The 23,780-nt window shown below is 37.9% G+C and overlaps 1 protein-coding gene across 1 annotated transcript in view; it reads left to right on the top strand.

Annotated features, from left to right (window-relative positions):
• The window catches only part of ctnnd2a (catenin (cadherin-associated protein), delta 2a), a 143,986-nt gene that overhangs the window by 75,409 nt on the left and 44,797 nt on the right, over positions 1 to 23,780 (top strand). The window contains exons 6-8 of the mRNA XM_081352181.1: positions 3,772 to 3,955; positions 17,181 to 17,298; positions 21,436 to 21,621. Of these exons, the coding sequence (XP_081208307.1) occupies positions 3,772 to 3,955; positions 17,181 to 17,298; positions 21,436 to 21,621 (488 nt within the window). The remainder of the gene's footprint in view (positions 1 to 3,771; positions 3,956 to 17,180; positions 17,299 to 21,435; positions 21,622 to 23,780) is intronic.

Here is a 23,780-nt window from a genome sequence, read left to right as displayed (position 1 = left end):
ACAGAGACATTTGTTCAACAGTTTTACTCACCGCCCGGTTCCAACGCACGACCACGAACCTTTATCATTGCGACTGCTCGATCCTTAAGCATTAGACGATCTGCAAATCCGTCAATCTGGGTTTTGTTTATAAAACAATCATCGTTGAAATGCAGGGAACAAACAGTCTTACACAACTCCGTTTATGCTCAGGAAAACAAACTCCATCCACGGGTCCCTTAACGCTGGGTTCTTTGGGAATCTGTGCATGGTTGTCTTGCCCTGGCAACCAAAAACACACTTCTTTGGCTACATTGACTTCCAAAAGCCGAGCAGGGCGCTTTGATGGCGAACTGCTTTCACTCTCTTGCTCTGGTCTACGAGTGCGCGCGCGCGCCCGCGATCTTACCGGAGAAGTGCCCTTAGAACCCATATAAGGAAATTCCGCCCTATCTTACGTATGGCTTTTGGAAGCCATACTCGAAAAAAACTTTCCGAAACTTGTGACAAATCGGAAGGAGTATTTTTGGAACAAAAAATACTCCTTCAAACGTACAACTTAACTTTTGAAACTTTGTCCATGTTTAGCATGGGAATCCAACTCTTTAACAGTGTAAAAAACTCAGTATGCATGAAACAGCAATTCACCCCCCTGCATTGCAAAAAATAAACAAATAAATAAATCTAAATATTTTGCAATAATATAAAATATTTCATTTTTTTATAACTGGGCAATGGTTATAATTTATATTTTACCTTAATTCATCTACAAACTTTTTTCACACACTTGCTTCAAATCAAAGGTTGTGATTCATTTCAGAGCTGTTGGCAGATCTTTTTGTTTGTGAGTTGGAAACAAATATTTCTGGAACCAAGGCCAGTGAGAGTGGGCAATTACTGTTCTTTGTTAAACCTCTTGCAATTCTGCATTTAAACAAAGATATTTTTTGCCTATTAAGTCAATTTGTCTAAAAGCATCTGCTAAATGAGTAAAGACAATGTAGATTCTGAGAATTTATAAAGCTTCACAGAATTCGAGCAAGTCAATTTTCCTAAATGTTTGTTTATGAAATAGTGGCGATGCGAATTTGATAATGCTTCCTTCTACAAAGAGAGTTTATCCATCTGCGGAAATAATGTAAAGTGAATCTAATAAATCATAAGCATGCTAAAAGCATGCTTTTATTCAAGCTAATATGCTGTTTTGTGATTAGAACACAGTAGTTGTGTTTGTATATATTAATGTGAAATGTGTCCTAAAATACATTTCTGTCCTTCCAACTGCAGAACATTAGAATGTTCTATAGAGGTTTAGAGGAAATTCGAGATATCCTCTGTGATGTAGCATCTGTCAGGATAAATTACCACCTCACACCATGTCCTAACCAGACTCCAGCGACAAATAATTTGTCTGTCCACACTGGACACGACGCGACTGCGAGATGCATAAAAATCAATCAAAACCTTCAGCCAATCAGAACAGCGTGTGGGTGGAGTCTCGCGACAAGTTCACAGCACCAGAGAGTAATCTTGAGTAATCTTATCCATAGAAAATGGATAAGTAGCTACATAATCAAATTCACAAATATTACACCATTTAAAAATTATTCAAATATATAGGCTACCGAGTTACTAAAACAATCTTTGTAAAATAATACACTTGTTTGTTGTTTGAACGTTCTTGTTTCCATTTGTTTAATTTCAAGATCTGTGGTGAATTATCCATTGCTTTTACAGCTAACGTTACAAAGCTGGAGCACTAAATGATATTCAAAGTCACATTGCATGATTTTAACATTAAATAAAGCACATAAACAGTACCTGAGAGTATAATTGCCACACTTTGTGTTTGTTGTTCCAGCCGCGACGTCGCAGAAAAATAGAAACCGTTTCTAAAATAGAATCGTCGCGTGTCGCCGTCACGGATGGTTATGACAAAAACTCTGATTAACATGGAAATACCCTTATTTATTTATTTAATACCTGCATTTATTTAATCAAAAATACAGTAAAAACAGTAATTTTGTGAAGTATTAGAACTGAACTGTTTTCTATTTTAATATATTTTAAAATGTAACTTATTCCTGTGATGCAAAGCTGAATTTTCAGTATCATTACGTCAGTCTTCAGTGTCACATGATCCTTCAGAAATTATTCTAATATGTTGATTTGCTGCTCAAGTAACATTTCTTATTATTATCAAATTTTAATACAGTTGTGCTGCTTAAATTTTTGGTGGAAAATGAAATAAATTCAGGATTCTTTGATGAATGAAATGTTCAAAAGGACAGCGTTTATTTAAAATAGAAACATAAAACATTATAAATGTTTTTACTGTTTTATTTAATTTAATGCATCCTTGCAGGAAAGTCTTACTTACCCCAACGCTTTAAACGTTATATTATACTGTGCAAACAGCTGTATCCCACAATGCAGAGCATTTGACTTGACCTTTTCAGTGTGACTAATCACCATGGTGATGTAAGAAAATTAGAGCTGTCTGTGCAGATCTTGAGATGTTTGATAGACTGCATGTGATTTTGCTTCGCATAAACTGATAAAACCTTAGGTCATGTTAATAGTCAATGCTGTGGAACTGTATGAATTCTTCCAGTCTTTGGGGTCTGGAGGAAGAGACGCAATAATTAGCATGTTTGAAATTCTAATTAGGCGCATCATTTTGTGTCAAAAACATGAAAATGAGTGGTTTTCCTACTAGTCTAAAAGGAGACGGCTGCTCAGTCACTTGACCGTTATGCCCACAATATTTAAGCGAGTATTGGTTATTGATCTCTGCTAGTTTAGGACTTCACTTTAGAGCAAAAAGCACAGACTTCCCACACAAATATATGCGTATATACAGTATCTGCTTCGCTTTCTGTACCTCAGATCCTTCAACACATTGTAGCCGCCATCGAACTGCATATATTACAATGTCATGCATATGTTAGAGAACAAAAGGTCTTGACCGAACAAACATATCGATTGCCTCTTCCACTGTCATTATCCATTCCTAAACAAAAAAAAATTAAATGCTAATGACTCCCTCCTCTTCTTCTCCATAATTTCTATTTGTTTATCAAATTACTGTCTGAGGCAAGTATGATGTTTCTGCAAGAATGGCTCTCATAAATCTCTAATGGCTGCACTGATAACAATAACAGGAACATGCTACGTGGAACCAAAGATATTAAGTCTTGGCATGTTTTTAATAGTCTGCAAAAGTTGGCATTATTATGTAGACTGTTTAATTTTGACCAGCTAAGAAATGATGTTTGTTGTACAAATTAAATCTGTTTCAAAAGTGTAATCTGTAGGTTTATGCAGTACAGTTGTTTTATGTGAATTGCATCTAGTAAATCATATCGCATATTCCTCTGAAACTTGGCGGAGTTGTTAAAGAGTTTAATATTAGTAAAATAATATTAGACCGCCATTGTAATGTGAGACCGCAGGCTTGTCAAATTATGTTTTTCTTTTCCCCCCCTCTGGGTTCAGCTCTACATTTCTGTGGCTCTCCGAGTCTTTGTGAGACGTTGTCAAAACCTGTCTCAGGCTAGCTCAAGCATAGAATGGACAATTTTATACATTTTTTACTGCTCTAAAAGAATAATAATAGAAAAGCATTATTTCTTGCACAGTAGCGCTATCACTTTCAGGCAAGGGTCTCAAACTACCCAGTCTCTCAAGTGTTAATAGTTTATCTTTAAATGCGACATGCAAAAAGTCAAAAAGAGGAGGCTCTTCCTATTTGCTATGCTAAATGCTGCATGCATGTGTTTTCCTGTGCAGGTGTGTTGTGGAACCTGTCCTCATGTGATGCTCTGAAGATGCCTATAATCCAGGACGCTCTGGCCGTCTTGACCAACACCGTGATTATTCCCCATTCCACCTGGGACGTGTCCCCACATCAGGAGGACCGCAAGCTACAAATGCACACTTCCCAAGTCCTTCGCAACGCCACTGGTTGCCTGAGGTGAGTGTGTGTGTGTGTGTGCTTTTCTTATAGGCCCCGGATGATGGAAGGAGAACTTTCAGTTTCTCTCCTTTAGTAATTCACCCTTAAAGGGATACTTCACTGATTAGCATTAGGTTTTGTATCAGTAGAAACCCGGTAGTATTTTCGAATGACCGTGCTTCCCTCCCTCATGTCCCCTTGAGACGAGAGATTTCTGTATTGTGCGTCTGGAAAAAAACTCAGATGATGCAAAAATCTTAATTTTGCGTCATTGGAGGCTTTTCTGGCCAGAGGCTAGAGACTATAGCCAGTAGTAGGAGCTCGTTCCGCATGTTTTCAACCCATCCATAGGGGGTGGGATCTCACGATAAAACAGCGTCTTTTCAGTTTCGAGTCAACTAGTAGCCTAGTTGTATCATTTCTTCTAATACTGTCCTCTGTAACTGGTAGGCGTGGCTTGGGAGTGGCCTCGTAGGGCAGTGAAGGAAGTGCATTCTGGGAGTTGTTGTCTTTCATCCACATGAGCCACATGAGGCTTTTCTCAGTCTAGAAGGCACCAACTTCTAAAATAATTTCACATTTCTACTACATAAATGACCCAATTTAAATACAAATTCATCTTTCCAGCGGTGAAATATCCCTTTAAATTTAAAGGAACACTCCATCGTTTTTTGAAATAGGGCTTATTCACCGTCTTTCCTACATTTAGATTTGTGGGCAAACGCATTTTTGTCCCAGTGCATGCATTTTTTTAGTTTGAAAGCGCCACCGCTAGCTTAGCTTAGCATAATGAATGGAATCCTTTGTTGCCATCTAGCATGTCGTGAGTAAAAGTGATAAAAAAAAAAGAATTACTTCTTGTGGCCTGCATATTCACAACGAGTACAAATAGCAATGCAGATTAAGACTAGGCGATTTCCTAGGCAGATATTGACATGGGACTATATTGGGGTGAAGCACAGGCAAAGCACAGGCGAAGCACTGCTACTTGGGCGCAGAGATATCACACTCACCACCAGTTCGTGTTGGTTCTCATCCTCACGTCCTCAGCCAGTTGAGCGATCACAATCTCCTCCTCCTGTCGTTCTATTTTGTAGCTGTAGATATTGTATACTGCCTAAGAAATCGTCTAGTCTTAATCTGCATTGCTATTTATACTCGTTGTGAATACGCAGGCCACAAGAAGTAATTAGGTGTGTGGGTTTTTTTTATCACTTTTACTTATGACATGCTAGCTGGCAACAAAGGATTCCATTCATTATGCTAAGCTAAGCTAGCGGCGGTGCTGCCAAACTAAAACAATGCATGCACTGAGACAAAAATGCGTTTGCCAACCTATCTAAATGTAGGAAAGACGGTGAATAAGCCCGATTTAAAAAAAAACGGTGTAGTGTTCCTTTAAACTTGTCATCATTTACTCACCTTTATAATGAAAATCAATGGGGTTCACAGAATAAAGAAAGTCATACAGGTTTGGAACGACATGCCTGCAGACTGTTGGTATGTGTGAATTGTATTCAGAAATTGTGCCATTGTAATGACGTCAGACATGTTTAATGTCATATTTACACAGAAACTCTGCTCATGTTTCATGAAGGAGGAAGAATAAGTGTACACTACCGTTCAAAAGGTTTTAAATTGATCAACAGTAACAGTAAAGACATTTATAATGAGAGAAAAAAAATTATATTTGATGTAAATGATTTTCTTTTGAACTTTCTATTCATAAAATAATCCTGAAAAAAAGTGTGTTTTCATCATAGCAATGCTTCTTGAGCATCATAAAATAATCCTGAAAAAAAATGTTTTTTTTTTATCATTTTAAGCATGCTTCTTGAGCAATGCTTCTTGAGCAATGCTTCTTGAGCAATTTTCATAGTATTACTGTTTTTACTATATTTTTCATCAAATGAATGCAACTTTGATGAGCATGAGACTTCTTTCATTAAAGAGACTTCAAATATTAAAAATCAAATTGACACCAAACTTTTGAACGGTAGTGTATTTACCCGTTCATGTAGTAAGCAGGCGGCTCTTGGCCTCAAAGGAATTAATGCTGAATGAAAAGGAAGACTACAGCTTGCAGACTTCCCACGTACCTAAGAAACTGTGTAGTCCGGATTGCATTTATAAAACCCTTGGCATATGGTACCTGTTTCAAATGCAACACCTTCACGCCTACATTGATTGTGTAAGGGCTGAAAAGGCAGATTTCTCATTAAGAACAGATTGTGGTTTGCTCCGTGCAGTTGTTTCTATGACAGCTGGCCATGTGATTTAAAGAACAGTCCTTTATACTATATGCAGCCCTGCACCACTGAGAATGATGGTTCCTTTGATTAACTGACAAAAAATGAGAGCTTTGGTTCTTTTACACCTCCTTCCTGTTCCATATGGAATGAGGAACAACCCTGACAAGCCATCTCCCCCAGCTGCTTCTGTTCATATCTCTAGATTGCTCGGGGTAAAACTGAATCATAACCTGTACACCGTTGTCACAGTGAGTAAAGATTTACTGTATCGCTCCTGTCAAAGCACCTGATTCATGATTTATGCAATAATGCATAATGATGTTTATGTGGAGTGCAAATCTAGCTTATTATGATTTATACATAGCTTCTTGTTGCGAAGAGTTGGTTGAAAAATAACTGCGAGAAAGTGTTGATTCTCTCGGGTTGAGTACCAGTCTCACGCAAGGCTTTATTCTTGTATCCATAGCAACAGCGCAGTGTTAAACTACTTCAAAGTCCATGCTATGAGAGGATCACACTGCTTTTGTTTGCTTTCCCAGTTTCCTTCCAAGCGTTTCTAAATGAACGAAACCTTTTCAAACCATACTTTTGCAGTTTCACCTCACTAAACGAAGATGTTATCAGTTGTATTTTTACTTTCTATAAGAGATTTACTAAAAAAGAGGCGCACCTACTGTATACACAAAAATGCAGACAAACAGTCGTCTTATCCTTTGATTTTCATTTTTCTGTAAATAACAAGTCTGCTTCTAATTCCAGCAGTAAATTACTCCTTCGAGTGAATGGCACTGTCTTGTGTTTCAAACAAATCATCTTCTGTCGGAGTGCTGTAAAGAGGCAATTACCATCCTCCGCATATTAGTCTGTCAGATACGCACTCGCTTCAGAAAGTAAAATGTGTATCTTATGCGTATTGTGTGATTGTGGACCACACGTATCCTCTACCGCACAGTTCAGTTTAATATTGAATTTCCATTTAATCACAATCTTTACAGTTTTTTTAGTGAATAAAAAACATACAGTGAGACTGGGGTAGTGTGATTCAGGAGTAAATGACTCTTATAAACAGGTTATTTTAGTGAATCAAAAATGCATAGCGAGACCAGTATAGTGTAAATCATGTGCAAATGGCTCTTAAAGGGATAGTTCACCCAAAAATGAGAATTGTGTAATCATTTTCTCACTCTCATGTTGTTCCAAACCTGTATGAGTTTCTTTCTTCTGTTGAACACAAAAGAAGATATTTTGAAGAATGTTGGTAACCAGACAGTTGGTGGTAACCATTTACTTTTATAGTATTTATTTATTTATTTTTCAAATTATGGAAGTCAATGGGTGCTGTCAACTGTCTGGTTACCAACATTCTTCAAAATATCTTCTTTTGTGTTCAACTGAAGAAAAAAACTCATACAGGTTTGGAACAACTTGAGGGTCAGTAGTAATGACAACATTTTTTGGGTGAACTATCCCTTTAAAAGTCTACAGTGAGACCAAAGTAGTGTGATTCATAAGCAACTGACTCTTATAAACATTTTCTTTTTATTGAATCACAAAACATACAGCGAGACCTGTGTAGTGTGATTCATAAGAATATGACTTGTGTTGTGGCTCTTTTTAGTGATTGAAAAACATACAGTATGCTGTCTGAATCGCCACCAAATTGCTCTTAAGAGCCAGTCATTTTTAGTGAATTAAAAGCACACAGCAAGACCAATGTAGTGTGATTCACGAGCAAATGACTAAAAAAGAATGAACGCATTCTTTTTAGTGATTCAGAAACTTACTTAAAGTGAGACCAGTGTTGTGTGATTTCATGAGCAGATAGATAGATGCCTCTTATGAATGGGTTCTTTTATTGAAGCAAAAACAAGTGTTATTCCCAAAACGATTCACTCATGAGCCGGATCCTTTAATGACTCATTTTGAATATATCATAAACTTGACTCATACCATTTTGAATATATCATAAATACTGCCCTGTACAATTTACAACTTTAGCAGTAAGATGTTTTATTTAATGTACTGTAAGCAAAACAAAAATTTTAAATGAAATATGCATCATGCTCCGAAAATATTTCATGATAATTTGACTGAGGCATTTACATTACATTCTTGCCATCTCTTCTGGGTATCACTTTGGAGACAGTCATGTTGTAAATTTCTGACATTAAATACTTCAATTCGGATTGATGATGTTCGTCAAAGTGGGATTTTTTCTCTCCCTTGGAGGCGGGAACACTTGAGCAAGCCATTGAAAATCAGTGAAGCAGTGTTTTTGGAATTGAGCCTCGTCCCAATGGGAGTGTGACACACTGCTGCTGTAAATCACTTCCACAAGCAGAAATCAAATTTCTGAAACCTGCGGGTCTCCGTGGGAAAAAAATCTATCTAATAGAAAGAGATTTTCTCAGCCACAAAGCACAATCCCTTATGACATCCCAAAAAGGCATCACAGCATTGGATTTTCCTTTTCGCTTTCTTTGTCAGACTTCAGTGAATGGATGAATCAGCCATTTACACAGTTAAACAGCTCCGCACTGTTTAGATTCAGCAACTCACCAGCTGTCAGCAGGATCTTAATCGAACCTGTGTCAAAGCTTCCCTCGAACCCTTCAAATGTTGATTGAGAGATTATTTTTGAGGCAAAATGCACTTTTCCTATTGTGAGATCTAAGAGAACTTAAATTTTTCTCCCAAGAAAATGCATTAAAGGCCTGTTATGAGTTTGTTCTTAAAGGAATAGTTCACTTAAAAATGAATTTACCCATCCTCAAGTTGTTGCAAACATGCATGAATTTCTTTCTTCTGCTGAACACAAATCTCTGTAACCAAACAGTTAATGGACCCCATTGACTTCCATTGCATTTTTTTTCCTACTATGGAAGTCAATGGGGTCCATCAACAGGTATGGAATCAGCAGTGTTTCTGTGACTTTTATTATGTGCCTCAGCACTCGGTGACCCTGCTCTGTGTTGCTGTTCTTCCTAAATTCTTCCACTTTCCAATAATACCACTTATAGTTGACTGTGGAATCTCTGTGCAGGGATGACATTTCACAAACTGACTTATTGCAAAGGTAGCAGCTATCACAGTATCTCAGAATTCAATGAGCTTCAGAACAACCCATTTTGAATTGAATTCTTACATTCAGCAAGGACACATTAAATTGATCAAAAGTGTAACTAACTATTTATTATGAAACTATTCATATAACAAACTATTCTCAATTATTCTACTCTCATTATTAACATTGTGCAGTGTTATTTTCTTGTCATATTTTCAGTTTGTTTTAAAGCCGTTTAATTATCATCGCGCTCGTGCCGCACATTTTTCTTTTCATCTTTGTTGACAAAATCAAAAACCCTTTGTTAGCAGACATTGCCGAGAGATAAACACTTTTGATATGCCTTGTAAGACATCGAAGCCGCTCTCTCCTCACAGCAGGTAATTGTGTTCAGTGTTTGAGCAGCTGTGGAGGTCCATGTTGGACTGCAGGAAGTGGAAATGGTGCTGTTGTTGCTCCAGATGCTCAGGTGCTTCTGGCTCACCTTGCCATGCGGCTTCTGTAACCGTGGTAACCACCTCACCCCCAGTGTCAGCTGGCTAGAGACCTGGCACATCTTCATTTTGGCTGCTGTCCTGAAACCTCACAGTGCATCTAAAGGGACAATCTGTCAAAATCTGCTTCTTTCAGATAAGCTACTAAGGAAGCCTGAAGAAGACATTTCCCCTGTATTCCCAGTGGTCACCTGAGTGTTTTTCGAGTTTATTTTTACTAGAGCACTTTGCAGCTGTTGAATAGTTCATTTAACCAAGGCCATTAAAGCACGAAGGAACAGACGTTTCTCCTTGTAAGGAATTTTTTAAGGTGTGCTTAATTGAAAACACCACTAATTGTGTTCAATAAGTAATTTGCTTACAAAGTGTGTGAGTGACAGAAATGAAAGTGAATGAATGAGCAATAAAATCTAAGGGGCTCATTAATTGTGGAAAATTACCATGAACTCGATTGACCATTCACAGTGAATCATGTGACCTTGCAGACTTCAGTCTTGACTTTAATTGCAGTGCTTTGTGTTTGTGTTGACCAATGTTGGTATTCTTCAGATAACTGTTAAACACTGATGGCGCTTTCTTATTTTACAATGGACACTGTGTACAAAGTTTTTTCTATAATTCAGCCATTTTGATACAATCATTTGATTTATCCCTAAATCAGTCTTGTGTGTAGAAATACTTTACAGCCAAATACTGGAATACAAAGACATTACTAGCTCAGAAGACACACCCAAGCCTCTGTTACTAATTTAAAAGCATAAGTTTAGAGCTAGCCATGTGATTTGGGCTGTTTTTTTTTTATTGTGTGTGCGTGTGAGTCCGTGTGTGTGTGTGTGTGTGTGAGAGAGAGAGATCACATGTGGCTCTCTCAGCAGTGTTGTGCAGCAGCATTGCTACAAATAGTGCTAGTTTAACTGTATTGCTTAATAGTGGGGTGGCACTGGTGCACTTAATTAATGCAGCTTTTCAGTAGTAAAAGCACTGAGGGAGTGTTGACAACAAGGTTGTTTGTACGACATGCATATACATTGTTAGATCTACCTATTATTATTACAGTATTTTACAGTATTATAAAGTCTTCAGTTTCAGATGTCTCTCCTAGCTTCTGAAATTTATCAGGCTAAGCTAATAATTTATACACAAAGACGTAAATCTAATTAAATGCGTTTGTGAATATTATATATTTGAGTGTAAAATACCCAAATACTTATTTAATGTCCATTTAATTATGATTTATTAGCTTTATTTTATTAACTTATTCATTTGATATGTGATAAGAAAATGACTGTGTAGTGATGCAAAGCTAATAAATAATAAAATAAGTGCAAATTATGTATTTGTGTTAAAAATATTATTATTTTTATTTGGACATATGTAATGTCTGTTTATTTAATAATTATTAGCTTTATTTTATTATTTATTACTTTTATTTATTCTATAATGTGAGAAGAAAGTGACTGGAGTGGCGCAAAGCTTGTAATGATTAAAATAAATGGTCATTATGTATTTGAAAAAAAATTTTTTATAAGTTGTTAATTTATTATTATTATAACTCAAATACATATTTAATGCACAAATATGTATTAATTATTAGCTTTATTATGTATTAATTTATTCATGAATTATTATTTTATTATGATAGAAGAATGTAAATGGAGTGATACAAGAGACAAGAAACTAGCACAGTGACGTAGGAAGTCTTTGCAGCATCATTATATTATGTATCAAGAGTAGTGTAATGCTCTGTTATCTCTCTGTTCCCTTTTTTCTCCCTACCCAACCTCACTCCGCACACAGCGGTGCAGTGCTCCTTTTGTGCTTATCTGTAGGCGTATAGCTGTTCTCCACTAGCTAAATATTCACACCAGAATGCTTTATGGACAATATCAGCCACTTTGCACTTTTGCCCTGTCAGCATCAGCCGAGGGGGATTTATTAAAGAATTTCATCGTTTTGGAATACTCCATCAAAGTGATGTTCTGATAAATCAAGCCGCCACCATCCTCTAATTGCTGCCCTCCCTCTTCTCCCTCTAATATCAGTCCAGCATGACGCACCTTGAAAAGTAATGAAACAATTTCTCTTTTTCTCTTCTCGGCCCGCATGATGCATCATCTACGTTCCTGCCAAGCTGCGAGCAGACGCACCCTCAGTCACATCCATCACTCACCATCAGAAGTGAATCATCTCTCATGGCTCGGTCTCAATTACAGGGCTCCACGTGTTCCTCGGGACACCCTTTCCTACTGGCTGGAAAGAGTTTGATGCATTTGCAAAACTGCTGTGAGCCGAGAGGAAATGGGAGAAGGCCAACAGGAAATGAAACACTTTAATTGTTGCTGTTGCTGGCAGAAGAGGGAGTAGATGCTCATGATCTGTGTTTATGGAGGAACTCAAACCCTGAGGCCTCCTCTCTTCCCATTAATGTTCCCTGTGTGCTGTTAATGGGACTCATTTGACTGTTTAATAACCCAGAATGACTTGTAAAGTTGTTGTGTCTCCCTATTGAAAGCTAATGGTTGGATTTGTATTACCGTATTATTTTGATTATATACATATGTATAAATGTTAGGGATATTTCAAGGCACGTCATGGTGGCAAAGAACCACCCGTCGCGAAGTGCATTAAAATCGTTTAATGCACAGATAGCCATGCATTAGTATTAGTCAAGTTGATATCCTGATCATATTTTACCAAATCCAAACCACATTAATCTTAATAACTACTATTAATTTTGTATATAATTATTTATAAGTGATATAATTGTACATAATAAATATGGGATTAATTATTAAGCAGGTTTTCTTTTACAGGTAAAATGGGCCAAAAAAGAGATTCACTTGCACTAAAAAGTGAATAATTATTAAATGGTCACGAGAAGGATGTAATACTGTAAAAATTGCAAAATTAAGGTGTGACCACTAGACAAGTGTGTGTGTGTGTGTGTGTGTGTGTGTGTGTGTGTGTGTGTGTGTGTGTGTGTGTGTGTGTGTGTGTGTGTGTGTGTGTTGTGTTGTTTCTGTTTATTTCTGCTAGCTGTTTTTTACACCTGCATCAAAGATAAAATAATGTTTAAAAATTATATTTATAGAATACTTCTACAGCATTTTATTAATGTTAATTTCAACAGCTAATGTTAATTTCATGTATTACTATTGCATTTTTAAAATCACAAGTTGTAATTATTAACATTAATTAATAGTTAATGCACTAACGTTATCCCAAATGAACTGTATTTTTATTATAATGTTACCATTTTTTTAATAATGTGTGAAGTCTTGTCTTCATTCCCTGTAGAGATTTAGTTTCAGCAAAGGTTTTTGCCCATGAACTTTATATCACTCTGCCCTTTCCAAACAGCAAACAGAGAGAAACTTTTCCAACTGCTGCACCCTCCTGTCTTGTGCAGTGGATGATAACTTTTTGCTCTGTCCACTGTTATGTGGTGTCATCCTCAATAATTCATGAAGTTTGTGCCAATTTGTTTCAGTCACAGAGGCATGTACCTTGCGCATGCAATTGTGTACTTCTTTTCCTGCATTTATAAACGAGTGTAAGCCATCAAAATGATCAATCGGGATGTTCCCCGTGACATTAGCAGAGGGTCCGGCTTTCATTTTAAAATTAGTATATACAAACTTTATTTTTAAAAATTAGGAAGCTTGTTTCACTGCTCTGTGGCAGATATTAATTTAAAATAACGAGAAATAAATTGGAAATCTGACCAAAAGCACAGCAGTTGTGTATTCTGACATCTGGTTTGGGTAGTCTCTTGGTTATGAATAGTAATGTCTCATCATTTATGTTTCCCGCATAACTGTTTTATTGCATAAAGGGGAGGCAAGCGTTGGGAGCCCAGAGCTCTTCTCAGCCTGGTGTGCATTAGCATAACCTTTGATTAACTGTTTTCCCATATGGCCCTTGTGGTGCTTGGATGTTTAATTTCCCACACAAAGGGCTGCAATGAGCCTTCCATTAAGTGAAACAGCATCGTTTCATGCCAAGAACTGAGCTTGATGTCCACGAGTGAAGCATTTTCCCTCTTATTTACCTGAGAGGAACTCCAGTTGTTTTAATACAACTTTTTTTTTAAACAGCAAGTTAAGTAGTGCCATTTTAAATCACAAATAAAAGTGTAGGAATATTTACATTAGATAAATGATCAAACCAGTGGCATTTATTTTAAAGAAATATTGTATATAGTAATATTAATATAATTAAATTCATAATATTAATATGTATGAATTTCTATAGTGTGTGTGTGTGTGTGTGTGTGTGTGTGTGTGTGTGTGTGTGTGTGTGTGTGTGTGTGTGTGTGTGTGTGTGTGTGTGTGTGTGTGTGTGTGTGTGTGTGTGTGTGTGTAATAAATTGTATTGTATAAATCAATTTGTGTGTATATGCATATAGATAGATAGATATAGTTTGTTAATTATAATCTAATGTAATGTACAGTAAACAAATAAGATCATCGCTGAAGCTGAAAGTGTATGTATGTTTACCCAAAACACTATTTACGCAGAATTAACCTAAATTGAGAACAGAAACAGGGGTGTCAGAAACCCTGTTTACAGGGGTGTTAGTTGATGTAACACCTCTGTGAGTGAGCCAAGCAGCCATGTTATTGGCTAGTGCCAATAATCTCCATGTTTGTCACAGTCTGTCACTCTTAGGCAGCTTGCATTCAAATCTAAAATCGTTCCATACTATTGCTATTTATGCAATATTCAGGTCACAGTACTAGGGTCAACATGTTCAGCACAGACTCCATTTTTTTAAATGATATGTTTGGTTTCTGGTTTAAATGTGTTTCTTCAGTAGGAGTGATAGTGTCCTCATGCCCCAGTTGCTGGATGTCATTTTGGCTGTGTCATTTCTTCTGCGCTTATCATGATTTGACCCACACCAGCAATCACATGCTTTTCCCTCCATCTCTGAAATGCAGTGGGTAAAGAGAAAAGGGCGGCATGACTAATTTATGTGTTTTTTTCAGTCACAAGCACATTAATAACTGTCATTAATTGCCCAGAATGAAATACACAAGCAGAAAAAAAAAAGAATGGAGATCAATAATCTCACATCCACCCAATCAAAGAGAGATGGACCTTGGCTAATGCAGAAAGTCACAACGTTACTTGAAGAGTTATGACTTTGTCTACCTAGGCTATAATTCATATTAAAGATTTTCTGATGTACTACCATATTCAGGTTTCAATGACTAACCTCATAAACATCCAATGATTTAGCACGTGACTCAGTCCTCAGGGTGTCTGCTGTAATGAAATAGTAATTTCATCATTCAAATGAAACATGTCTGTTGTGACATGAGTGTTTCTGTAAGCCGTGCCTCCTCATATGACTTTTTGATGAAAACTTGCTCAACAAATTGGATGTAAAACCTATTGGTCTTAAATTCAAAAGTTGGTGCTGTCAGGCCTGTTGAATATTTAATGACGCAATAAAGCAGGGCCATAAAGGAGCTAAATAGATAAGTTTGTAATTCAAATGCTCCATATGCAGGCTAAATTATGTATTTCCAATGCCTTTTCAGTTACATTCATGTATAATAGAGGTGGAGGCCAGGCAATTTTAATAAATGATACATAGCAATTGGTTCGGTTCTGGAGAATCTAGAAATGTAAATCCTATGAGTTGTAATGTATCTTGTTTCCCATTATAGATGATGTGAGTGAAATTTTTGTAACGAGTGGGCTGTATTCCCAAAAGCAGTGTGGCGTAGAGACACGTGTGTCGTATTCTTTTGGTCAGGCACACAAGGGAGTTTTTAACTTATATCAAACAATTTTTAGTTCAGTGATATGGTGAGGAGTAGAGCCTTTAATGGAACTATGATTTGCTGTTATGGAGAGTTTAGTAGACCTGTGGATTGAGTTTTAATGTTTGCTGTTGTCTCATTTGCACAGAGACATTGAATGCATTACACCAAGGCCTAACCAGGCACATGACAAGCAATAAATATTAAATGTTTTTGTCCTAAACAGCTTTGACCATGACAATACATTTTGTTAGCTGTTTGGCCTCTATTTTTGTTATGTCATGCTGAGTAATTGGGTTGCTAAATAGCATCAGCATGTCCGCCATATTGAAAAGGTCACAGTTGGCAGATACAGTCTGGAAGAAATCATGTCTAAGTAAAAATACTTAGGGATTGTTAGTTCCCTTTCAGTCGGTCACATTTGACGTACATATCCGTTCCCTCCTTCAGGTAATGAGGGTTACATATGTAATCGAGACGTTTTTTTTATTATTATTTTTCCCCACTGGGAGTCTATGGGAGCTCTATAAACCGTAAGTAGGAAAATTATGAAAAATGGCACACATGTAGTGATGGTAATGAACATTAATCTGACCAACTTTGGGGTCTCTAGGACCAACTCTATAGCGCAACCACCAGTTCAAATAATTGACTTCTGAACCCATTGATCTAGATAAATGAAACTTAGTATACCTGATTCCTCTCATCATGCTGATCACATTCAACATCTTACATTAAGATGCCACCTATTACAGTAGTGGTCATTTTGTACAGTGAAAAAGTACTCTTTTCCATTTTTTTTTACTTCTCCTCCTTCAAATTTTGTCCAATTCTTATGGAAATTGGCTCAGTTGTGCTGCTTAATATTTTCTTGTAAACTATGATATTTTTTCACCTAAAGTACTGGATGGTAGTACATAAAACATTTGGTGGCTTATTATTTAAAAGAAAATATGCATAGAAGCAATAGTGGTAACACAAAAAGTAATGTGACGACCTCAAGTCATGTGACTAAATAGTTTGTTCAGAGATGACTGGCTACTACCCCCCAGAATTGTCAAAGGAATGCTGTCAATCCACCCACAATGAAATCTCATTGGTCCTCAACCATCTTTTAAACCACATATTAAACATCAAATATGTTCTGATCAGCCGATCTGATGAGATTTGTCAAATTGCACAGCATTTTCACTTTCACTTGTAGTTGTTGTATCTGGTTTGGACACTGTGTTTGTGTTTGTACAACAAGCCTATTACATCTGTCCATATTCAACAGTGTACACCTGATTGATTTTTTTAATAAACAAAATAATAAGAATCCTTATTGGATTATCCAATTGAAATGATGCCAATATTCTTTCTTTCTCTCACACTCTTAACAGTCAAATACCTAGCTGTGTCAAGGTTTCTCCCCCTGAAGACTAATATATTCATATATTAATACATGTCAGAGGTGGGAGGTTTGGAGCGATTTGTTTGAATGACTCGTGAAATGTGAGACATTTGCATTTTGTTTGTCACAGTGGTACGATATAAAGTGGGTTCTATCCCCGGAGGGAATCTGCACCCGTGTGATTGAATCTCCCTGATTTAATGCACTCATCACTGACCTGTGTTTCCTTCTCTCTCTCTCTCTCTCTCTCTCTCTCTCTCTCCCAGGAATGTGAGTTCAGCAGGAGAGGAGGCTCGGAGGCGGATGAGAGAGTGTGAGGGTCTGACTGACACGCTGCTTTTCGTCATCCAGACTTCTCTCGGAAGCAGTGAGATTGATAGCAAGGTACACTTTCCTCTCTGGATCTGTCCATCTCTCCTTGTGCTATAAAGGCAACCTGTTGTAAAAGTTTATACCAGTATGTGTGTGTGTACCGATGCGTGGAACGCTCTGTAACAAATAAACAGCTCTGTGGTTGGCTGCTCTCTGAAGGTTGCGAATGCTCGCTCTTCTAAATGGCGTTCTTTAATCATGATTTAACTGGCAACCCTTCGTCAGGCCCAGCGTGCTAATAGCAGAGCGAGGGGGATGCATCCGTCCTAATGAGAATTGAAGAGCAGAGGGTGTGGATGTTGGAGCGTGGCACAGTTCTTTCCCTCTGGTCATTTTCAGACTTTCCCACAATTCTCGGTGTCTAAATCCCCCTGTGGCGCGCTCTCAACCGTCACTCTTCACAGTTTCCAAATGCACAGCACTTGTGAGAACTCTTCAGCTTTTATAGCCTGTATGTGGAGGATTTTGAAAATTGCTCAAAGGGTTAAAGAAATAGTTCAGCCGAAAATGTAAAATAATTTGTCTCACTGTTATGTCATTCCAAATCTATATGATTGTCTTTCATCAGCAAAACACAAGAGAAGATATTTTGAAAGCTTGTGAATAGGCTATAGCCTGTTAATGTTGAAGATTTTATTATTTAGAAAATAAGTAATTTAGCCATAGATGTGTACACTATTATCTCCTTTCTGTGTGTCTTTTGATTGACTTTGGATTGACTTTGGAAGCCTGAGAGCTGTGTTGTTGTCACATGGTACAAAACTGTTTCTCAAAATACCTATAGAATGTATTACCCTCATGTATAACCATCTTTGGGGCAGGATTCAGGTATATATGTAGGAAGCTGGCCACAGAATAGGAGCGTCTTTCTGCAGAAGGGCGTTCAGACTTTGCTTGTGAAATAAAGTCTAATCTTTCTGGCATCTGAGATCTTTGAGAAGTCATTTTCTCGATTGGCACCCCAACATTAAACTACGACTACGACATTAACTGTCACTGTGCGGTGGTGGGGCACTTGGCACGCTTATTTATTGCCTTTTTTCCTTATCACATATTTTAGTTTCATTAATCACAATCATTAAATTAGGTTATTTGTAAGCTAGGGGTGCACGATATTGACAAAAAGTGATATTGCGATATCGATAATGAATATTGCGATATCGATATTAATTTCGATATTTTTAAACATATGTAAAACTACAAAAGTTATGGGAAAACGCATCAAAATAGATTCATAACAAATAAAACAAGTTTTCTTACAACATAAGGTTTATTGAGCGCAAGACGGATTTGAATCTGATCGCTGAAACCACATGAGGAGATCTGGGCCGCATTCCAGACGAAACTGGACGAAGTGTAAATGCATCTGGTTGTTGAAACCACATATGTAAAATGTACTCCTCCCAAAAACACTAAAAAATAAACGTGTGAGAACGTGTTATAGGCTACATGTCATGTTATGGCCAGATATGACGACGCTACGTCTGCAACACGCATCACCGCATGAGCAGCTGAGCATCTACCGGTCAAGCCAACGCGCAAACTATCGCAAATCAAAGTGAAAGTAAGTTGCAGACGCTTTACACACAAGTATCTTCATTAAAAGTAAAGAAGTGAAATTATCTTACCAGGGCTGTTGCCGTTCTCTATTATTGCGGTATTTGATATTGACATTTTAGTTGATGATCTATAAAATGCAGCTCATAACTGTGTTCGGTGACGTGAACTCCATTAAATCTGCATATAGCGCGGGAATTGAAGATCGGATTTATATCCGTTTTGCAAAAAACACATTTATGTGAACAGGTGTAAAAGGAATCGTTTTGATAAATTAGATAGCTATCCGATCTGTGATAACGCATGAAGTGGCCAGGTGGCCTGATGTTTATACTTGTGTGTTGTGGGGACTGTGTGGTAGAGCAAGGGAGAAGTGAAACAAAGTGTCTCCCCTGTTCTTTCTGACCACTGTTGGAAATCTGTAGCATGAAAAGTTAACCCTCTCCTTGATTTCATGTTTATGGAGAAGTAGAACCAGGAAATCAGTCGGGGGAAATGCAACGGTGCATGTCGGACGGGACGCATCATAAACAAAATATCGCATAAATATCGCGAGACTTTCGATATGATATCGAGCAACGTGATATCGCGATAACGATATTGATTCGATATATCGTGCACCCCTATTGTAAGCTTAAACACTCAAAAATCATCCTGTGAAAACCATTTTCAAATCACATTGCAGCATTATATTTTTTTTGCATACTCTGACAGTTTTGCGCAATTAAAGTAATTTAAATTATGCTAGTATTTACGCGAATGCTTAACAAACAGCTGAACGCACAGCCTTTCAAAGTATACTCCGTTTGCTGCTTGACACATGCGCACTAGAAAGCTTCATCCTTGTTCTGTCTGTGCTTTTTCTCTCCAGAAGTTATGAGTGTTAAAAATGTCTTTGGACTTGTTTAAACTAGAGTTGCGGTATCTCTTATCCCCCTCACACAAGTGAGTCAATGCAGACGACTGTTGATGTCGCCATCTCCAGTAGTTAGTTGTTAGTTCAATCTCATCCAATTCTTTTTCGACTGTGAAGCGAGTCAGAATTTGAGACGTGTGTGCGAGCTGAGTGATGTGCGATTAGACAAATCTGTTTGCGCACATACTATGCTGATGATGAAATTTACATCACCCTTGAGCATCACCCTTGAGTAATCTGGTCTGTTTTGTGCTAAGCATGGAAAGCATGTACTGTATTAATGGGCTTGGCCACTGTGCCATTTGTCCCCATTTTACTGTGACTTACAAAATACAAAATCTGTAACACTTCCTGTAAATGCACCTCCAACCTATGGTTGCTCCTTTTCTTCTTCCTTATGCCTGTTTAGCTCCTTTTAGAGCACTAAGCACTCTTTTTCATCCATCAATGAGCTTTAAGCAACATCAACCATTTCACTCAACACATTGGCTTTAAAAAAGGGCAATCACCCTAATCCCTCCGATTTCTTTATGTGTGGTGATTTGGAGCTGTTTTCACCAAGTGTTGTTGGCCCAGCAGAGCTGTAATTGCTGAAAGCATGCCGCCCGTGGTCCTAATGTTGCTGTTAACCCTGTGGTTGGTCAAGCTCTCTCCTGTTGACTTTTGCATTTAAAATGAGGACTTTCTAAATTGCTGCCAGTAAGAGAGATGGTGTTGCCCCAAATGTCGCCATGTGCAATATTAAATCTGTTGCACATTTCCTGGGAAATTTCAGCAGAACTTGTTTCGTTTTCCTCAAACACCATGGAGAAAGCATAGTCAGCCCTGTCTGGCACAGAAAAGGGCTTTTGTGAGTCAATATGTTTCAGTACGTCTGAAATGCCAGTGCATAATTCTCAGAGCATTTCTCTGATTACAGTCATTATTTTTGTTTGTGTAGGGAATGGTCCTCCTCATTCCATAATGGGGGAAAAAGGAAAAACTGTGAAAAACACTCATTTTTCATCATCATTTTGCAAGCATTTATTTTCTATTTTCTGCTGTCAAGCATTGTGCCTGCTCTGCTGTGTCTCCTTGTAATACCCTGTTAAATGGAGTGTGAGCCGATGGATTTGGCTGGTCATTTTTCCCCATCTGCGGGTATATCCTTTAATCACATTTAAATGGGAGACCGTGTCAGACGTATAATTAAGTACTTTCATATACTTAGTGCCAATGCGGCCTACACTCCCAGCCAACACTCTAAGAAAGATGAGACAGAGGAAATAAGGAAGTAAGACGAAGTGAAAGAGAGACAGTGGAATTGAAGATGATCTTGAAATAGAAGCTAGGTTTTAAACACAGTTGGACATAACCTTGTTGTCTTTAAATGACTGGATGACACTAAAAGCCCAACCAAAACTCAGAAAGTAAAAAACTCAGACACCTCCTACTACATAATGGCTGCTTTTGTTTCTGAACTCTTGTTATTCGTTATTCAGCTGAATGGAAGAACAATGAGTGCATGTAGAGTGTTGTGTGTGAGAGTGAACAAATGTGTGTGTCCTCCTGTCTTCTGTCCAGCATGAGTTGAATAAATGAAGTTTGGCCCCTCTGGCCAGATGGGCTCTATCAAGAGCTCAGTGAAGCTAGACTAATACCTGCCCAATATCTGTCTCTCTCTCTTTCTCCGTCAGACCATTGAAAACTGTGTATGCATTTTGAGGAACCTCTCGTATCGGCTTGCAGCTGAAACGTCTCAGGGACAGCAGATGGGGACGGACGAGCTAGACGGCCTCCTGTGTAGCGACGCCAGCGGGAAGGACGGAGAGACCTCAGGCTGCTGGGGAAAGAAGAAAAAGAAGAAGAAGTCTCAGGACCAGGTGGGCCGTTAAGTGCTGCATTTACAGGCATTTGTAGCTGTGACGTGACCCTTTCCTGCTGACAATAACTCTAACCCATTTTGCTTAGGAATCAAGGTTCAAAGTAACATGAAAGAGGATCTTCAAAATCAACATGAAATCCAATTGTGCCTTATTTTCTTTAAAGTGCCCCAATTATGCTATTTTTAAGGTTCCTAATTTTGTTTTGATGGTCTTTTACAATAGGTTTACATGCAGCAGAGGTCAAAAAACACTTACATTTTCTATATACATTGCAGCATCACCTCATTTCTCGCAGTGTCTCAAACTGTTTGATAAAGGTTTCAATCTCTCTAAACCCTTCCTTTCCGAGAGCCTACTCTCTCGTTGTGATTGGTCTACTGCTTTCAGCCTGTGTCAGAAAAGAAACACCCATTTCCATATCCGGAGGCTTCCTCAGTATTTGTATACTCAGTGATGGCGATGGCATCAGCTTTACCGCATCAGTTCGAGCCGGAGTTCTCATCTTTTGGAAGTGCATGCTAAGTGGATTTGCTTTCGCAGTCTTCGCGACATGTCGACAACACGACCCAAACTCTTCCATGCCTCAGCTATAACTACAGCTACAAAAACATCTATATTACACACTACATGAAATGTTTATTATTATATTATATTATATTTTTATTATATTAAATTTAGGGATGTTAACCGATGACCGTTTGACCGATGGTTGACCGTGTCAACGTTAACCGATCAAAGCTGTCGGTAGTCGGTAAAAAAAAAAAAGTGATCTGTAAATTATTATTTCTATTTCTTTTCGTTTTAAATTGTTAAAAAGACATTTCAAGCTTTCTTAAGATATATTTCATGTCTGTGAGGCATACGCTGAGTTTGGATGTTAGGATGAGATGCGCTCCAGTTCACGAGCAATGCAAGTGACCGCGCGGCCGCCTCCATGATTATATCGTCTGCTAGGCTATTGCTTCTTATTTATTAAATCCAGGCAATTGGTTGATAAAAAAAATAAAAATTAAGATACAATTTATACAAAACGAAATTCACTTAAAAAAAGGTTTTCTACAAAACAAAACTTAATTAAGTGGTCAAAATCATGTCTGACCCACTCCATTTCACTCGAAATAGTGCGCATCCTATCTTACTCGTGCGGTTCACTTTTCATAATCAACAACATAGATGAAAAAATAACATTATAATATTTTAACAAATATGAAACTAAAATGAGCTTATTTAATAGCTACAACACGTAGGCTATAGTAGGACTCTATTTGTACAAATTGCTGCACATTCATTTTATTCTGAATTTTGCACAAGTTGAAAGGCATGATCATTTCACTGATAATTGTGCGTGCATTTATTAATTATTATCTTAATGAATAATGTAACAAGGACGAAGCATGTAAACTGCGTTGTTTGTTTAGAATGGAATGGATCGCAAATAGATCCGAATGAAGAAACATACAAAATCATAGTAGAAAATGGGTGGCGCCGCGGCTGCAGGGCAGACGACAGGATGAAGCGTGCGAAGAAAAGTAGTGTGTGGGACCATTTCACCAAAAAGAATGACACAGATGTAAGTTGCAACTTGTGTGATACAGTGATATCATCTTTCTTTATTATTGTTAGCACTACCTTAAACTAAAGTGCCGTCTCTTCGGAGCTGTCATTTTCTTAAATGAGCCGCGGCAATGTTTCAAATGAGCTTCCAACGCTAGACAAACGCCTTTATTTTCAACGCGATCACCTTGTAACTGTTACCCAAACCATTTCAAAAATAAGGAGCCATTTGTCCTCCGATTACATACAAGCTCCTTGGCGCCGCGTTTGCGGGACTCATGTTTCGCGCTGTAGGGGATTTAAAAAAAGTGACGTGAGTCGAAGGGCGGCGCCTGGGCAGTGTGTGTGTGAGCGGGAGGCAGAGCGGCAGAGAGATGCGACAGAGTTGCGAAATTGCAGGCGCGGCTCGAAATGGCTGTTATTTCAAATAGCGTAGCATATTTTAAACTAATCGGTTAACCGGTTTCAACCGGCTAATGAGGCTCGGTGGTCGGTCAAGAAAATGTTTAGTTTTCGCCATCCCTAATTAAATTATACATTTGTAATTTGTGATTAACACAAAAAGTCAAGTCCTGCCACAACTGTCTCACATTATGAAAGTA

This window comes from Scardinius erythrophthalmus (assembly GCF_964197995.2).
Source record: "Scardinius erythrophthalmus genome assembly, chromosome: 22".
Lineage (NCBI taxonomy): Eukaryota > Metazoa > Chordata > Actinopteri > Cypriniformes > Leuciscidae > Scardinius > Scardinius erythrophthalmus.
The sequence above is the reverse complement of the archived record's forward strand: the minus strand, read 5'-3'. Positions and strand labels throughout refer to the sequence as shown.